The sequence below is a fragment of the Octodon degus genome, unplaced genomic scaffold (assembly GCF_000260255.1).
Source record: "Octodon degus isolate 3935 unplaced genomic scaffold, OctDeg1.0 scaffold00138, whole genome shotgun sequence".
Taxonomy (NCBI): domain Eukaryota; kingdom Metazoa; phylum Chordata; class Mammalia; order Rodentia; family Octodontidae; genus Octodon; species Octodon degus.
In genome coordinates this window covers 7,212,529-7,231,498 of record NW_004524714.1, presented here as the reverse complement: position 1 = coordinate 7,231,498, position 18,970 = coordinate 7,212,529, and the positions used below count along the sequence as shown (strand labels likewise).

The 18,970-nt window shown below is 37.1% G+C and overlaps 1 protein-coding gene and 1 non-coding gene across 2 annotated transcripts in view; both read right to left on the bottom strand.

The window, feature by feature from the left end:
• Window positions 1-18,970, bottom strand: part of Rc3h2 (ring finger and CCCH-type domains 2) — a 63,760-nt gene that overhangs the window by 25,407 nt on the left and 19,383 nt on the right. Inside the window, exons 5-9 of the mRNA XM_004641627.2 lie at window positions 17,740-17,915; window positions 13,248-13,448; window positions 11,533-11,665; window positions 11,299-11,417; window positions 8,256-8,368 (exon numbers count right to left, since the gene is read on the bottom strand). Of these exons, the coding sequence (XP_004641684.1) occupies window positions 8,256-8,368; window positions 11,299-11,417; window positions 11,533-11,665; window positions 13,248-13,448; window positions 17,740-17,915 (742 nt within the window). The remainder of the gene's footprint in view (window positions 1-8,255; window positions 8,369-11,298; window positions 11,418-11,532; window positions 11,666-13,247; window positions 13,449-17,739; window positions 17,916-18,970) is intronic.
• LOC111812720 lies at window positions 11,751-11,857 on the bottom strand. Its single transcript, XR_002818142.1, has one exon. It is a non-coding gene; the product is annotated as a small nucleolar RNA SNORD90 (small nucleolar RNA).

The following is an 18,970-nucleotide window of genomic DNA, read 5'->3' as shown; positions in this document are numbered from 1 at the left end:
GAGCACAGAGGCCAGGGTTTGACTCCCAGGGTACAATGAGACTGCGACTGACACTGGGTGTGGTGGCACACACCTGCAAACTCAGTACTCGGGAGGATGAAAAACAGGAGAATCACTACAAGTCCAATCTATGTAGTCACACCCTGTCGACCCTGCACTAAATATATAAAAAAGAGAAAAAAAGAATTGAAAGTATTTTCTATTGCTATTAAATTGTTATAGTATAATTTTAAGGAAATTTCATTCAAATTCATTCTAAGCACTATACCAAAATGTAGACATTTTATATTACATTTCTCAGATTACTTTATGCCTAAAGTAAAAACTGTTTGGATTATAGACTTTTCTGAGATGGGCATAGGGGCATGCCCCTATGATCCCAGCACTTGGGGGGCTAGGCATTCAATAGCCTAGGCTACAAAGTGAGCTCAAGGCCAGTCTGAACTGCATAGCAAGACTATGTCTCAGAAAGACAAAAAAAAAAAAAAAAAAAAAAAGAAAAGGAATTACCAGGTGGTGGTGGCATGCACCAGGTAAATCCCAACATTTAAAGGCTGAAGGAAGAGGATAGCGAGAGATGTAGGTCAGGTTATGCTACATAGTGAGTTCAAGGCCAGCCTGAACTACATAGCAAGATCCTGTCTCAAAAACCAAAACAACAAAGGAGAGGAATCAGGTAAGTGAAATCTTAACCAAGTGAGGCATAGTGAGTTACAAGGAAAGGATACATACCGGTACACTGGCATATGTATACTGGCATCTGAGCAACTACAGGCTTGGACTTATACTCTGAAACCCATACTTGTTTGATTGTTTGATTCTTTCTTTCTTTCTTTCTTTCTTTCTTTCTTTCTTTCTTTCTTTCTTTGAGACAGGGTCTTACTATATAGCCTAGGCTGACACTGAATTATATAATTCAAGACAGCCTTGGACTCACAGCAATCTTCCTTCCTTAGTCTTCTGAATGCCAGCATTACAGGTTTGCACCATCATGCCCAGCCTTCCTATTTGTAACTTTTTAAAATTATCCATGAGCTCCCTCAAGTACCTGTACCCTTCTTTACCCATTTTAAAATTTCTTATCCACCATTAATCCCTCCCTTTTACATACCTTTAACTTACTGGTCTCACGTATTATTTATTAACATGGTAAAACCCTAATCAAATAGTGCACTTATTCTGTGCCTATTCTCAAATAGCTACATGTTGGTGAAGACAATCATTTTAAGCAACCAAACAAGTCTTTAACATACTTCTTTACTAAATTTATGTTCCCAGCTCTTAACATTCTTTTTTTTTTTTTTAATTTTTTTTTTATTTTTTATTTATGCGTGTGTGTGTGTGTGTGTGTGTGTGTGTGTGTGTGTGTGTGGCCAGCTCAGCTCAGCCCACCAGGGGGCGGGGGCTGGCTGGCATGTGGTGCTGGGGGATTGAACCGCAGTCCCTGTGTTTTGCTAAGCTTGTTTTAAATAGGTGCTTTAGACCACTGAGCCATCTCACCAGCCCCTCTTAACATTCTTTTCCCCTCCACAGCCTATGGTAATCTCCCACTTAACCAAGATGAAACCAGAAGAAAATTATCTAATGCTAATTCCACTAACCTTCCTGTATCTGTAACTGCACAATCTTACTAAGAAAAAGGACAAAGATTCCAGTTTCCATAAAGTTAATCTCTCCACTTGGCACCCCACATCTCAAGCCTAGAAAGTTTTCTGAAGACTTCATTCCTGTATTTATATTTCTCTTACATACTATTACTTCATTCAGATGTCTGTCATTTCTTCTTAATTATTATTTTTCATCCTGTATCGTTTTTCTTCTTAGCTCCAATAGGTACTAGATACTGTACTTCATACTTTTGTGTTTCATGCTGGTCTCTTCTACTTCAGTGTCAGTCCAGTGAGTTCAGATTTGCACTTCTTAGGCAGTTTTCTGTATTTAGCATATGATATAGGGTCTTCTGGATACTAGGTGTCTAATGAACATTTGTGCCATACATATGAAATAAGCTTTAAGCTTCATTTGGCCAAGAGAACTACTGATTTCCAGTCCCAAAACACTTTCCATCTCAATAAAAGATACTTTGTTACGAAGGCGCCAAACCTTGCCTCCTTGGCTCATTTATAGTCTACCTGTTCATCCTGTCAACTGCTTTCAAAAATGAATCCCAAATTATGACTATTTTTCATCTTTTCCACTGCTACACTTCTATGACCATACTACCAAACTGACACCTGACTACTGTAGCAGTTAAATGGTCTCCATTCACAGGCACCACTGTGACACTGCTTTTTGTTATTGCTACAGTACTTGGGATCAAAATGAGGGACACTCTACCACTAAGAGGCATTTTAGCTCATCTTTCCTTTTTTTTTTTTTTTTTGAGGTACTGGGAATTGAACACAGGGCTTTCACATCAAGCTACATCCCCAGCTCTATTCTTATTGTGAGACAGGGTCTAAGTTACTAATAGCCCAGGCTGAGTTCAAACTCAAGACCCTAATACCTCTACTTTCCAAGTGCTAGGATTAGAGACATGTGCCACTACACCTGGCTCCAAAGTAACACTTCTAAGACAACTTAATCAAATAAGCCCTATAATCATTTGCAACAAAACCAATAACCCAATTTCTTGCTGTAGCCCGCCAAACTACTGAAATTATTTACATGTTTACTGTTCCTTTTTCCCCACTAAAAGTGGGGAAAACAGTACTAATCACATAATAATCTCTTATAAATATCTGTAAGCTAATCCAGTTTTTGACACTTCTGAGAATACAGGAATTCTTTCAAACAGAATTCCAATATTCATTCTAAAGAGATTGTTGAACATCTACATTTTGATTGGTTGAGAGAAGAAGAAAAAGCAAATAGGAATAAAATTAATTTACCTAAGTTAAACACTTGTTGACAGTTTCATTTTTAATGTAAACTAAAGATATCCTAGTCTCAAAACTTTGAGATAGTAGCACGTATTTTAAATCAAGTTGAGATAATGATACTAACACCTCTAATCCTTTGAATGATCCTTATTTTTTTTATTTGTTTTAATAGCAACAAAAAAGAATTAAACTAGTTGGAAATAAAAACTAAAACTAGATTATTTGCTTTTTAGATACCAACATATTGAGTTTATACAACAGATATTTGTTAGGTACAAGAAATGTAAAGCTGAATAACACATGGACAAAGCCAATGAAAAAACACACATGTAAATAATTGCAATGGGGCAATTTTACAGTTATTAGTTGTAACTGCTATGTATAGTGTTACTCTGGTTTAAAGGTGTTCATGTGTTGGAAATTTCCTCCTCAATGCAACAGCATGAGAGGCAGGATGTTAAGATAACAATAATGGGTTAATGCCATTATTATGGGTGTGGGTTCTTGCTAAATGGCTGAGTTAAACTCCTTTTCTCTCCTTTTTCCCTCTCCCTCTCTTATACATTGATTCTTTTTGTTCTTCCACATTCTACCATGGGATTATCAAGCAAAACAGGTCTTCACATATGCTCTTTCAATCTTGGACTTTCCATTTTCCAGAACTGTGGGTCAAGTACATTTTTCTTCACCATAAATTATCCAGTCTGTGAAATTCTATTACAGCAACATGAAATGGCCTAAGCCAAGTTCTATAGTACTACAGTGAAGGAAAAAATTAATACCATGAAGGCAAATGGGGGTAGTGTGCTGAGAGAAAATATCTGAATATGAATAGAAACAGCTTTCTACATAGAGAAAAGCACATAAGAGTATCTATAATAGGAAAAAAGAAATTCATGTAGTACCACAACAACAATGATTAACTGGATGTACCTTAAGAATTTTTTTTTTTTTTTTGGCTGGGTCAGAATGCCTTCAGGGCAGGTTTGGCTGGCTTGAGTTCCGGGGATCAAACCACAGCAACCTGAGCCTGACTGCTTTGTTGAAGCAGCCACTTAAATAACTGAGCTAAGGGGCAGGCCCCCTGGATGTACCTTAGACAATTATTTACAAGAGTAATACTACAAGGCTAGATTCAGACCAGATTTTTTTGTGCTGTATTGAGAAAGCAACTAAGAATTTGAAGCCAGACATGGACATGATTAGGTAAGTACTTCAGGGAAAAAAAATTATAGTCAACATGGAAAGGAAAGGTTGGGACATAGGGAAGTATCAGGTAAATAGCCAGTGAATTAGTAAAATAAATTGGAATGCCTATTTTTAAAATATATTCTAATTGTTAAATGTTTTTTCATCATATTCTGTAGGGACTTAAAGTTCAACATATCAGTACTCAATGAAAAATACCTGTTCCATATTATGCCTAAGATGTTTGATATTCAGATAGTGAGGTTAAGCTCAACAACCTAGGTTGTATGGTAATAACAATAAATTTCTCTTCTGGAGGGTTAACAACCTAAGTTTGCAGACCAAAATTAGAGAAAAAGGAGGGCTGCAAGGAAAGCCAATATTTTGGCCCTAGCCTTCCAAGGTCAATTAGGACTCAGGACATATGAGAATTTGTACTGTAACATCACATAACTCAGTAGTGTCCCAAATTTTCTGATCAAGGAGATTATGGGGACAAAGAGGAAAGTGATCGATGGTGTACAGTGTGCCTAAGGAGAGTCACATGGAGAGAAAACATTCTCTCAGGCTTTCACAGAGAGCACATTGGCCAAGCAATGGCCATGACTCATCCACACGGCTGACACTGACAAAGGATCTACAATCTGAGGTACAGAATCTCAGGATAAATCCTGAGGGGATTTTACTGACCTTATCAGACCCAAAAGCTACAACTCTTGTTGCATAGGTCTTGCTTTATCTTGGTCTTAACCATCCAGCAGAAAAGTATAAAAATGAAGTATAAGAAGTAAAGCCATGGTCGGGCCTGGTGAGATGGCTCAGTGGTCTAAAGCACCTACTTAGAACAAGCTCAGCAAAGCACAGGGACCGCAGTTCAATCCCCCAGCACCACATGCCAGCCAGCCCCGCCCCCCTGGTGGGCTGAGCTGGCCACACACACACACACACACACACACACACAAATAAATAAATAATTAAAAAAAAAAAAAAAAAGAAGAAGTAAAGCCATGGTGTTATGTTGAACCGTAGGGGACTCAGGTCAACAATTTCAGACATTGCCAGTGAAGCGGAAGACCCAATACTATTATGGACTACTGGACTCTTTTGGAATATTTTGCTGAGTTAACACACCTATAATATTCAAATAACAGAAATAAACAAAAAAAAAGGGGATACAGATGAATGTCCATTTTGTATCTGTGTATTCAAAATGGTTAGAATATATAGTTACATTCTCTTAACAAATAGAGGAATTTGTTCTAATAGTGTATGTAAATAGGACATCATTTCCACATCTCGTACAGCAGTTAACCACTAGGAAGAATGTATGCAATGTATTAATTATTGAAACTGTCCTACCAATTTGGTTTGAAAAAAATAAATAAAATAAAAATAAAAAAGATAAAAATGAAAAAAATAAATAAATTGGGTTAATGTGTGAAACACTAAAAATGGTTCCAGACATAAAATCTGGTCAATTATTTTGGCTGTTATCTTTACTACTATCATAATTCTAGTAAAAAGATACTACAGTTCAGAACCAACTCCTGGACACAAGAGTAGAAAGCCAGCATGATGATATATGGAAAGTATAATGGATTTGCAGCCGGAGCACCACTTGATGAAACGGTAATGAAACCACATAGCTCCCACTCTGAAATGCTTTAATGTAAATGCTTCCAAGCAAGGTCCTCTCAAAAACTCTATTTTAAATTAAAAAAAAAAAAAAAAACAAACAAAAAAAAAACCAACTCAATTTCAGGTATGGATTAGATGAGTATGTCTCCTATAATCTCAGAAATTATCTTGATGTGAAATTCTATATAGAGTTAGACTGAGTATAAATGACATTCTTCTGAGAATTCCTGAAGCCAAGGTTCAAGAGGAAAAAAAATTCAAGAGAAACATGTTGCTGTTCTTTTTTTAACACATAGATTTTCTCTATAAAACTAGCACTATTATAGAGCTCATTATATGCACAGCTGAGTGCTAGCACTGGAAAAAGACAACAAATAAGACAGATATAGTTCAAGAGTACTTAAGTAAGCAAGATAAATATCAATAACTAGATCAGGGGTTGCATAACCATGGCATGTGGATCAAAGTTGCTTTTTGCTGTAAATAAACATTATAGCAGTGTCCATTTTACACATTTCCTATGATTTTTAATACAGACTTGAATTTCTGTAATAAAACTGTGCGGCACACAAACCCAATACTATTTACTACTTAGATTTTCTAGAAAAATCTGTCAAAAAAAAAAAAAAAAGAAAGAAAGAAAGAGCCGGGGAGATGGCTCAGTAGAATAAGCACTGCCTGGCAAGTGCAAGGGACTGAGTTCAATCCCCTGTTCTATAAAAACAAACAAAAAAAAAAAAGTCTGTCAACTTCTAAAATAGACTACTAAATATAAATGTGGTATGTGTGACAAAGAACCTCATCATCAGGAATGAAACCTCTTAAAAAAGTGAAGGATGAACAGGCTAAAAGCTGAGCCGCAAAGGTAAGGCTAGAAGGAACAGCATTATGTGAAAGAGCATAGTGCCATATAACAACTGCGAGTATATCAGTGTGGCTGGAGTATAAGGCGAAATTAGGGAGAGTTGTGACAAGAGATCAGAAAAGCAGCCCAGATGAGAAAATGCAAAGTCTTATAGAGCACAACCCAATTTTCTTTTAAATTTCAGTTTAGTTTATTCATACATGTGTGTAGTACATAATGTTTCTATTCTTTGGCTGGAGTTGCAACATGTACATAACACATCAAAATCCATTTTTTCATCCCCTATTGCACTCCTACCCCCATATCTCTCTTTTTTGAATGGTATAAGGAATTGAACTCAGGACCTTATACTTGTTAGGCAGGTGCTGTACCACTGAACTAAATAAATCCCCAAACCCTCCATCTCTTAGTCCCTTTTCCCTTTAAGAAAGATATATTTCCTTACTTCCTGTTGTCTTATTGTTTTGATCTTTATTTTTACTATGGGTTTTTCAGATAAGACACACCAAGTGATAGTTAAACTTATGTGTCTGATATTTCACTCAACTTTATGGTCTCAAAATATATCTATTTTCCTACAAATGACTAGTTTATCTTGCTTTATGACAGAGTAGAACTCTAGTTAATGTATAAATATCACATTTTTTTATCCATTCATCTGTTATGGACATATGGGCCATTTCCAAGATTTAGCTATTATGAACTGTGCTGCTATAAACACATATATGCATGTATCACTGTAATGGGATGTCTTTAACTCTTTTGGGAAGAAACCTAGATGGGAGTAGCTGTGTCAAATGGAATATTTTGTTTCAATTTTATGAGGAATCTCCGTGCTGATTTCCATAGTGACTGTGCTAGTTCACATGATCACCAACAGTGTAAAAGAATTTTCTTCCTTGCAGCCTCTCTAATATTTGTTATTATTCAATTTTTTTATGATGGTCATTCTTTCCATAACCCAGATTTTCTATATTTATCCTTATGATAAGAAAATATCAAAGACAGATGCAGGAGTAACATGAATAGAGCTACACTTTTAAAGTATTACTCTCTTTTGTGGCAAATAGAGAGTAGATGAGCAACAGTTGATTTAAGTAAGACTAGTTAGGAGGCAACAATGGATTTAAAAAAGGGGATGTGAGCTGTGACTATATGGATACAACAAAGAAATTTAAAAGATATGTAAGAAACTGAATTGGCAGAACTTTGTAGATGAATAAGTAGGGAAAGCTGAAGGAAAACCAACTGACAACAGTCTCTAATAAAATGGTATAGACACTGTGGGCAGGGTACACAGAGGAAGAGCAGGATGGAGAATGGGGTATATGGAAGGATAAAATTAGCTCATTTTGACCATAAAGTATACGAAAACAAGATGAAGATGTTCACTAAGAATTGATACACATGCCTATTGTTCAACAGGTAAAAGAATCATGGATTCCAGCTATTAAATGGTCTCAAAATAAGGTCCCTGGATAAGGTCTTAAATCACTTGTTATATTAATCTTGTATCCAGATTAATTTCTAATGGTTTCAAAAGAAAAAGTTATTTTTTGCAATCTTAACCTAAAACATTAACTTACTTGTATTTTTGAGTTATCACAGACTCAAGACTGTGTATGACAATCTCAAAAGCATAAAAAATGAAACCCGTGTGAAAGAAAATTCCTAAAACTTACTTTTCAAGCTCTTCCTGAGAATGGGCAAAGGTACAATTTGTTCCTCGTGGACAACCCCCTTGCTGTCGCAAATCTCGGCACATGCTAGTCTTGTATTTGCTGTTTGGCTGAGGCTACAAAAAGGAAAACATTCAATATGTGGGAAAAAGATTTCTATTATTATTCACTCCTGGAAGTTCCAACCTTAATGATTACATCTGCAATTCTTTTTTTTTTTTTTTCCTGGCAGAAACCAGGATTGAACTCAGGCCCTTGTGCTTGCCAGACAAGTGCTTATTCTACTGAGCTATCTCCCAGGCCTTGTATCTGCAATTCTTATTCTGAAACAATTACCATTCCATTGTTTTCTGTTATGTGCCATGGAGCACAATTCCAAGACAACATTTTATATTCTTTCTAGAGAGTATCTGAAACTGGTTCAAACTTTACATCTATTTATTTGTCAGGCAAAACAATGCCCAAGAAAAAAAGCTAAGAACTATTTTCATGCTAATTCATTACTATCTTAAAATTGTATCACAGGGCTGGTGAGATGGCTCAGTGGTCTAAAGCACCTACTTAGAACAAGCTTAGCAATGCACATGGACCACGGTTCAATCCCCCAGCACCACAAGCCAGCCAGCCCCGCCCCCAGGCGGGCTAAGCTGGCCACACACAATAAATAAATAAATAAATAAATAAATAAATAAATAAACAAACACTATTAGTACACCTCTTTCTTCTCATTGAATTAAGTGAAAGTGGCTGTAAATTTATCCTATTTTGTATATATAAATATAAATTGATCTTTCCTTTGTACCCCCCTTTTTTTGTTTAGTCCTATCAGAGGTGGGTATTCTATTGGCATCTAAATACTATAGGTGTTTGAATTCAGCTAAACAATTCAACACTGTCTAGCAGTCTATAATATTAGTGGGTTATCCTCGTTATTGACTTAAGCCTTTTACAGATCATCGTATTAATATGGCTTTATTTATTTATTTTTGGCTTTACTTTATATACCTCATTTTTATACTTTTCTCCTGGATGGTTAAGACCAAGATAAAGGGGCTGGTGAGATGGCTCAGTGGTCTAAAGCACCTACTTAGAACAAGCTTAGCAAAGCACAAAGCACAGGGACCTCGATTCAATCCCCCAGCACCACATGCCAGCCAGCCCCGCCCCCTGGTGGGCTGAGCTGGCCACACACACACAATAAATAAATGTAATAAATAAAAATAAATAAATATAAAAAAAAAAAGTGAAAAATTACTAATTCACCCTGGCAAGTGTGAGGTCCTGAGTTTATTATTTATGTGACTCTAATAAAATAAAAACATTTAGTTCACATCTGAGTATTATAAAGTCCAATGGATAACACTGAAAAGATAATAGACTCTGTAGATTTACTCCCAATTCTGTTACTGACAGCATAATCTTATTATTTTTTTTTTTAATTGTATTTGGGGCTGGGGGCCAGCTCAGCCCACCAGGGGGCGAGGCTGGCTGGCATGTGGTGCTGGGGGACTGAACAGCGGTCCCTGTGCTTTGCTAAGCTTGTTCTAAGTAGGTGCTTTAGACCACTGAGCCATCTCACCAGCCCTGACAGCATAATCTTAGATGTTACTTTACCTCTTTAAATTTTGACTTGTAAATAACAACTACCTTGAAGACAGGTGTCGGGATTAGAAATAAGTTATGTAAAGTCTTACTACACAGATGGGACTCATAGTAATCCTTCTGTTTTCAACATCCCAAGTGCTGGGATTACAGGTGCACACCACCACGCCCTATCTCAGAGCACCCGGGGGGTGGAGGGAGAGGGAGGGCAACACATGACCCATAATAATTTAGTAAATGGAAGTTATTATTAGAATCAAGGATTTAACTTTCTTTTTTTTTGCAGAACCAGGGATTGAACTCAGGCCCTTGCACTTGCCAGGGAAACACTTATTCAACTGAGCCATCTCCGCGGCCCCTAGGATTTAACTTCTTGAGAAGAATGAAAATTTGAATTCCACAATTTTTTTTTCCCTTCGGCGGAACCAGAGACTGAACTCAGGCCTTACTGAGCTATCTCCCTGGCCCAATTTCATACATACTGCAAATAAAATTTATTTGGGAGATAATAAAAGAGGTAAAAGTGACAACTTCCCACTGAAGAACTGAATAAAATATCTGAAAGGAATCAATACTTATCAAAACGATTTTAAGGGGGCTGGTGGGATGGCTCAGTGGTCTAAAGCACCTACTTAGAACAAGCTTACCAAAGCAAAGGGACCGTGGTTCAATCCCCCAGCACCACATGCCAGCTAGCCCCACCCCCTGGTGGGCTGAGCTGGCCACACACACAAATAAATAAAATTTTAAAAATATATATAGAAATGACTACATTATAAAAAAAGATTTTAAAATTTAGAGAACTCATATCTAGGATATTCTCTAAATGTTTATCAGCAACCTACACTAAAAACTGATTTTCTTTGAAAACAATAGAGATAATAAAACTTCTGAGAGGGATGGGGGCATAGTTCAGTGGAAAAGTGCTTGCCTCGCATGTGCAAGGCACTGATTTCTTTTTTTTTTTTTTTTTAATTTTATTTGTGTGTGTGTGTGTGTGTGTGTGTGTGTGTGTGTGGCCAGCTCAGCCCACCAGGGGGCGGGCTGGCTGGCATGTGGTGCTGGGGGATTGAACCGCGGTCCCTGTGTTTTGCTAAGCTTGTTCTAAGTAGGTGCTTTAGACCACTGAGCCATCTCTCCAGCCCCAAGGCACTGATTTCAATCCCTAGCATCACACAAAACCAAAGCAAAACTAAACCGACCAAGCTTATGAGACAAAAGAGTCACATAAAGACTCTATTAACTAAATGGGTTAAGATGTACAGGATATTAAACTGTTAAAGAAATAACAGCAGTCAGAAGTGCAACAAATTAGGGGCCGGGAGATGGCTCAGTAGAATAAGTGCTTCCCTGGCAAGCGCAAGGGTCTGAGTTCAATCCCCAGCTCCACCAAAAAAGAAAAGAAAAGAAAACAAAAAAAAAGTAGTGCAATGAATGTACATACCTGAGGTGTCTCATGGCCTTTTCTACTATAATTCTGTATGAAGTCCACAAGGCCATGAACTACTGTTTTAACAGCTACCATTGCATTCTCTAGCTGCTCCCATGTTGGTGAAACAGCATCTAAAATAAATGTCAAGGGGATGGAGTAAAAGGAAAAAGATGTTACCAGTAAATTTTTGTGGTACTTACCTCCTAGGCAGACAAAGTACAAGCATGTAAGCAATTCCCAACATACCTGGATTAGGGTCTATGTTTGCAAGAAGCTCTAAATGTGGTCTCAGTCTATTTAAGTTAGCTGGGTCACCTGTTCGTTGCAAAACAATTGTCAATTCCTGGACACTCTTTGCAAATGATTCTGGAGATTGCAGCTGACAAACAAAAAAGAAAATGTTTTTATTCTGGTTCTAATGAAACACATTTATTCAAATGTTTTCAAAAGACTAGCTATGTAATTGGTTTTCAAGTGTCTTCAGATTCCACAGAACATCAGTGATGAACTGAACTGTCACCTCAGAATCTGCCCTATGAAACTCATCATTAGACACTTAGAAAACATTTGTAACCTGTATTTACTCTCCGGGATTGGAATATACATAAAATTGGAGACTGTAAGCCTAACTGCTTTTATGGTAATATATTTGATTCCCTGTTATATCCCTTAATTTTGAAAATTAAAAAGTATTAATTTTTAAAAAGCCTGTATAGGCTGCAAGACAGCTTAACAGACTAAGCACCTGCTGAGGCAAGCACAGGGACTGATGTTCCATCTCCAGTACCAAATACTGTGCTGAAATGGTGACGGAGTCTGTGCGTGGTGGCGCACATATGTAATCCCAGTGCTGGGGAGGCCAGGCATAGTGGTGCACCCCTGTAATCTCAGCACTTCAGAGGCTAAGGCAGGAGAATCACTGTGAGTTCAAGGCCAGCTTGGATTACACAGTGAGTTTAAGACCAGCCTCAACTACATTTTAAGACCCTGTCACAAAAAAAAAGTAGTAAGAAACAAAGGCGAACTGAAATAGTCCCAAGGGGCTGGGGATACAGCTCAGAGGCATAAGTAACTGCCTGGCAAGAGCAAGGTCCTGAGTTTGATCCCTGGTACAGCAAAACAAAAGAAAATAGAAAAGAAAAGAAGAGAAAAGAAAAGGTCCCATTTTAAAACATGAAATCTCCAACTGTCTCTTTAGTTCTTTTTTTTTGTGGTACTGGAGATTGAACTCAGGACCTTTTGCTTGCCAGGCTACTCTACTGTGCTATCTCCCTGGCCCTTTAGTTCTTTAAAACATAAGAGAATCCTTGACTTACAATGGTTTGATTTAGGATTTTTTTTGATCCTTACAACAGTGGAAAACAATATATACTCAGTAGAAATAGTATTTCATAGTTCTAATTTGGTATTTTCCCAAAGCAGTAATATGCAGTATGTTTTTGTTTTTTGTTTTTTTTTGTCTTTTTTGAGACAGGATCTTGCTATGCAGTTCAGGCTGGCCTTGAACTCACTCTATAGCCCAGGTGATCTCGAACTCACAACAATGCTCTTACCTCAGCCTCCCCAGTGCTAGGATTATAAGGGTGCGCTACCACACCTGACCTGCAGGATGATACTCTTAAAATGCTAGGCACTGGCACTGAGCTATAGCTCTTACGTGAATCATGAGGGTAAACAATCAACATGCTATAGTAGATAATGTTGCTAAGTTACAGAGTTTGGTAGGTTAAAAATATTAAATATATTTCAATATAGATGAGTTTATCAGGATTTAGGTAGAAAAACATCTTTATTCCAATACTTTTCAACGTAACAGCAATAGTATAAAATCAGTATCTAGAAGGACAAGGATATAGCTCAGTGGCACAAGCACCTGCCTTGCAAGCACATGGTCCCGAGTTCATCCTGGTAACAAATAAATTAACTACATAAATAAAATCAGTATCTCTAATTTCACAAACCTTATCAATGATAGACTGCATGTGTGATTTATGAGCCAGATCACCATATAAGAGTGAAGACCACTGCTCAGGTGAAATGCGGAGTCCTGCTTCCATAGCAATATGAACAATCTGGGCATCGTGTTCTCTGCGTAATGCCTCGTAACTCCGAAATTCCTCCTTTAGCTGCATCAGAGAAGAGTCTTCATCCCTTTTGGTAACCTAAAAAATTAAAAATGAAAAAAAAATTCTGAGAAATGATTTATACTTTTTTCTCCTAAACCAATTCATTTATTTTTTGAGGAGAAATAAGAGGGATAAATAATGTCTAAATCACAAATTCTTCTTGGAATAAAACAGAACTTACATAAATAAACAACATAGTCCTTGTCATCAATCAGTTCAGCAACTGGTAAAGAAAAGATTAGTAAACAGAAAATTATAGTAAGAGTGCAATTATAAGGCTCTATAGCAACAAAGAGGAAAGGCAATTAAATCTGAATGGCAAAGAGAGAAATCTTAGAAAAGGGTTCTCCTAGCTGAGTATTTACATGAACTGTATCAACATGAACTACAGTAAGAAACAGAATTCTATAAAGAGTAGAAAGCTGTAAAATAAAGACATGAAAAAGGAGAGGACATAATTAAAGGGTAAGATATAAACCATGTAAGAGTCACAGAAGATCTTATATACTACATATTACAGTAAGAAATACCCTGATGAGGAGAAGCCATTGAGGACTTTTAAGCAGAGGAGTAATATAATCAGATTTACATTTTAGTAAACACCACTTTGGTAGCAGTGGAGGCTTGATTAAGATATAAAACCAAGAACTCCTGTCAGAGCAAAGCCCTAGGTTTCACCTCTAGCATTACAAAAAAAAGAAAGAAAGAAAAGAAATACAAGGAAAGTGAATCAATAGGTAGATATATATATTAGCACTATCACATAATAATTAAGAATTTTCTGCCACCACAGAAATTATCATCACCTTTAAACTCTACTGGGCTTACTTATACAAATTCAAAAGTTATACAAGTTATTCCACAGTCATATAAAATGAACTAGTGAAGTTTTCTAGTAATCCAAACATGGAAGTATATGGATATATGATTTTCACAAACGAATGATATACGCTTATTCCTGAACCACTAACACTTGCCAATGACTAGTGATAACTGAAAGTTTGTTATGATTTAGAACACATAAAACTAGTCCAAGTTCTAAAACTGAGATTGTACAAATCAGGTAAAGTATTCAAAACTTAGTTTTCCTCATTAGTAAAGGAAAATAACAACAGACCTCTTCATCAATTGCTTTTATTGCTGTTGCTAGTATATCACACAACAGTAACATGCCTCCAAGAACATGAATATGGGAGAAATCAAGCAACCATTTGAGAATTAGAGTTCACAACTGACCTTGAGAATCTATAAATACATTAGAGAACAGTTTGGGACCCTCAAAATACTTGATCAATAAAATTGTAGATATTTAAGAAAGAATAGAAGATATCTCAGTGCGTGCCTACAATTTCAGCACTCTGGAAGGCTGAAGCAGGAGGATCACAAGTTAGAACCAAGACTGGGCAATATGATGATTTCACAAGACATGTCTTAAAACACAAAAAGGTTGGGGATAAAGCTCAGCACAAAGGTACTGGGTACTGAGAAAAAAGGGCACGAAGAGTAGAGTATGAGTAATCACCTATATTCTATCATAACCTACTTAAACACAAAAAGCAAAATAAGTATCAACCAAAATAGTAGAAAAAACCAAAACCACTTAAGTAGTAGCACTCAGCAACAGACAGGGTACCCTGAACAGCATAACAATTGAAGTAACAAAGGACACAGGTGACTTAACAAAGTCCATCCTATTAAAAACAATGTGCATCAAAACCATCTGTGAAGTTTTGAAAGATACACTCTTAGGTCCACTGAATCAGAACCCTCAAAGATAACTAAAAAGTACATATGAACATTCAAGTACCACTTCAGATGAGCTCAGTCAGAATCTCTAGAGTCCTGTGTATTTTTAAAAGCTCCATAGATGATTCTGATATGTATCTTCAGTTGAGAACTACTGCACTAAAAACGAGAATCAGAACTTCCCCTTGTGCTGATTCCACACTTACATTTGATATGCTTTACAGGACAATATCTGTAAGAATTCAAAGCATTAAAAAATTGTTTGTCTCAGGGGTGTAGCTCAGTGAGAGAGTACTTGCTGAACAAACATCTCTAGTTCCAGGACATAGGAATCACATTTCTCATTATGAATTAATAAAGCCAATAATCTCATTACAAATTAATAAAACTAATAATCTTTTGTGTGTTATCTTGGTTAGGAAGATACTGATCTGGAACAAAGAATCTACTATACGTGTTTGTCTGGTTTTTTTTAATGTATTTAGTACAGGGTTTACATGGTTTCACTACACAGATCAGACTCTTAGCGATCCTCCTGTCTTCAGCCTCCCAAGTGCTGGGATTACAGGTGCTCATCACCAGGTCCAGTGACACTTGCCATCTCAACAGGGCTTGGGGGCGGGGCTGGCACAGCATTCCTGGGATTGAACCCTGGTCCCTGTGCCTGCCTAAGCAGGCACTTTAGTCCACTGAGCTATCTGGCTGGCCTTTTTCTCTCTCTTTTTTTTCCTTTGGCTAGCTTTCCACTGCTAGTACACAATACCTGACACTTGAAATTTCAAGGAAGAGAGGTTTAATTTAGCTCACTGTGTCAGGGGATTCAGTCCATGACCAATAGCCTCAAAGGCATAATTACAATAGCAGAAAGATGTGGCAGACCAAAAATGCTTAGCTGAAGCAGGAAAGGGCAACAGTGCCAAAAAGGAGGAGCAAGGGACCAGATATTGTACCCATGGTCAAACACTACTGTGATTCAACCATGAACACCCAGAAGTATGCTGTACCAATACCCCTGGTATCTCAAATCAAATTGACACAATTAAGTCAATCAAATTGATACAAGATTAGTCTACACATTATAAACCCACAAAATTCACATCTCTAAACTGATAAAGATGAGCAAAAGACCTTGAACAGTGGTGAGTTTGCTAAAAATCACCCCAATGAAGTCCTCTGGCAGTTAAATCAGCATGATATTATTTTACTCATCCAAATAGTGCTTTAACATTTTGAAGTATTCAGCAGGGTGCATCAAATAAGAATACAAAACTGAAGTAACTTTCTAAATCAGTGTAATTCAAACGTCAAATCAGTACCAGGTATAGTAGTACAACAATCATAAACCACAAGTTAGTACGAAACCTATTAAAAAAAAAAAAAACCACACACAGTATCAGTGGTGCATAGTGTGAAAACATAGTTATTTCAGAATGACAAACTATCTGTGTAATTTTAATGCTCAGCTAAAAGCACAGTGTTTGAGGAATCAGAGGTTCATTTCAACTGTTGCCTCCCTAAAGACATGAAATCAAACACTCAGAATATCAAGCAGATAATACACAAGCCTCTTTTTTTTTTTTTTGGCGGAACCAGGGATTGGACTCAGGCTGTTGCGCTTGCCAGGGAAGCGCTTATTGTACTGAGCTGTCTCCCAGGGCCCCACAAGCCTCATTAAGTACAATTAAATGAATCCACCTGATCACATTTGCATCATCAATTACCTGTTATCGAAAAGTGAGCAATCTGAAAATGAAGTTTTGTTCTTTTGGTTTGTATTATTTTTACTTTTAGGGCTTTAAAATAAGCAAGAGAGCCTAAATAGTCGCTGGTTTCAAATGTACATGTTTTACTTTCACAGAAGCTTCTATTTCCAAATCCTTGCGTCTTGCTCAAGAATTAGCTGATAGCCTACATTCTTATGTAGAAGCTTAAAATGATTCAACATGCTTCCTACTTCTTACTATTCACTACCCCCTGGCCTACTAGATAATGACACTATGCTTTAAAACATCGTATTTTTCCCCCAAACAACAATATAAACAAAAAAATCCTACATAGAATGCCAAGTGGGTTAATCGCTTAAAATTTCACTTTCTTGTCATCTCTAAAATACACAGGCCACTTTTAGGTTAAAGGCTTTAATCACTACAGACAGTGAGATAAAAAATGGGCTACAGAGTTGACCAAATCTAATGGCATACAATATGATCTCTGAGATCTTCTCCTCATTCCCATTTTTTGGGGGGAGGGGTACTGGAGAGTGAACCCAGGGTCTCTGCACACACTGCTAGCTCATTTTTTTTACTCAAGACAAAACTGTAAGTTACCCAGGCTGGAAATGAACTTGCAATCTTCACGTCTTAGATTCCCAGAGTGCTGGGATTCCACATGTGTGCCATCATAATCTGGCTCTGATTCTGTTTCAAGATGATAAATGTAAATACATAAGGTTTCTTTAGTCCACTTTCACTATCCAATTTGATAATTTTTTCTATTGAGTCCAAAGTTTATCAAACTATTTCCTTACATTCAGTGCCTCACATATAGGCATGTAACCTTTAGACAGCTGTTTAATGTTTACCTTAAAACACGAAGCTCGATACAGTAGTTGCACAACATGACCAATACTTGTTTTTGATGCCTGAGGAAATCTTGGTTCTAGTCTTTGCACAACAAAAAGTACCAGAACTTTCCGTGAGAGAGCAGAACCATCTTCTAAAGCCAGCAACACGAGCTTCAAGGCCTCTTCTTGCATAGCTAGAAATATTAAGGTATACGAGCTCATTATCCTGCAGATTGTGTCTGTCAAAGGGATCTTTGGGTATTAAGCTTGTGAGAGTTCATTACCCACAATCTGTACTTAATAAGCAAAAGAAGAGAATACAGCTTGTAAAATACAGTTATTTAAGAACTAATGAAGCAGAAGAAAATATACTTCCTAAATAACTGAAAAACAATACAAGTTAATAATAAAGTATCTTTTGTAGGTAAACAATAAATAATAAATTGAGGTGAAATAATAACTCACAGAATACATAGAATTGCACTGACAATAATATGCAGCAAGGGATAGAGTAGGCTATGCATAAGATTGTAACTCTGAACTGGGTGTGGTGGTGCAGGCCTGTAATCCCAGCACTGGGGAGGCTGAGGCAGAAGGATCACTATAAATTCAAGGCCAGCCTGGGTCACACAGTGAGTCCAGGCCAGCCTGAACTACAAAAGTGAGAATCTGTCTCAAAAAAAAAGAAAAAAAAACAAAAAAAAAAGATTACTACTTTACCTTCAGAAACTATTTTATGCAAAACTTTAAAATTTTTTATTTGTTTTTCAGGGCTAGGGAATGGACTGCAGAACCCCATGCAAAAAGGAAAGCACTAAAATACACCTCAGCCTGCATTTTATACATAATTTTAAAACTACATGAGCCTCTGGATGCAATACCTATAGATGCAATGCCTCAAATATCTAATGTTATAATAACATATTCTGAATCAACTCATGATAGAACATTAGGAAAATCTAAATTAAGAAATAGTCTATGAAATAAGTGGAATATTAATCAATAACATCAATGCTATGGAAGACAAAGGAAGGCTGAAAACGGTTTTAATACAAAATGGTTTCAGAGAGCCAGCCAAATAGCTCAGTGGATTAAAGCTCCTATAAGCAGGCACCGGGGCCAGGGGTTCAATCCTCAGGCCTACTGTGCCAGCCCCGCCACCAGTGTGCTGAGATGGCAACTGAGACTGAGTGTGGTGGTACATGCTTGTAATCCCAGCACTTGGGAGGCTGTAAACAGGAGAATCACT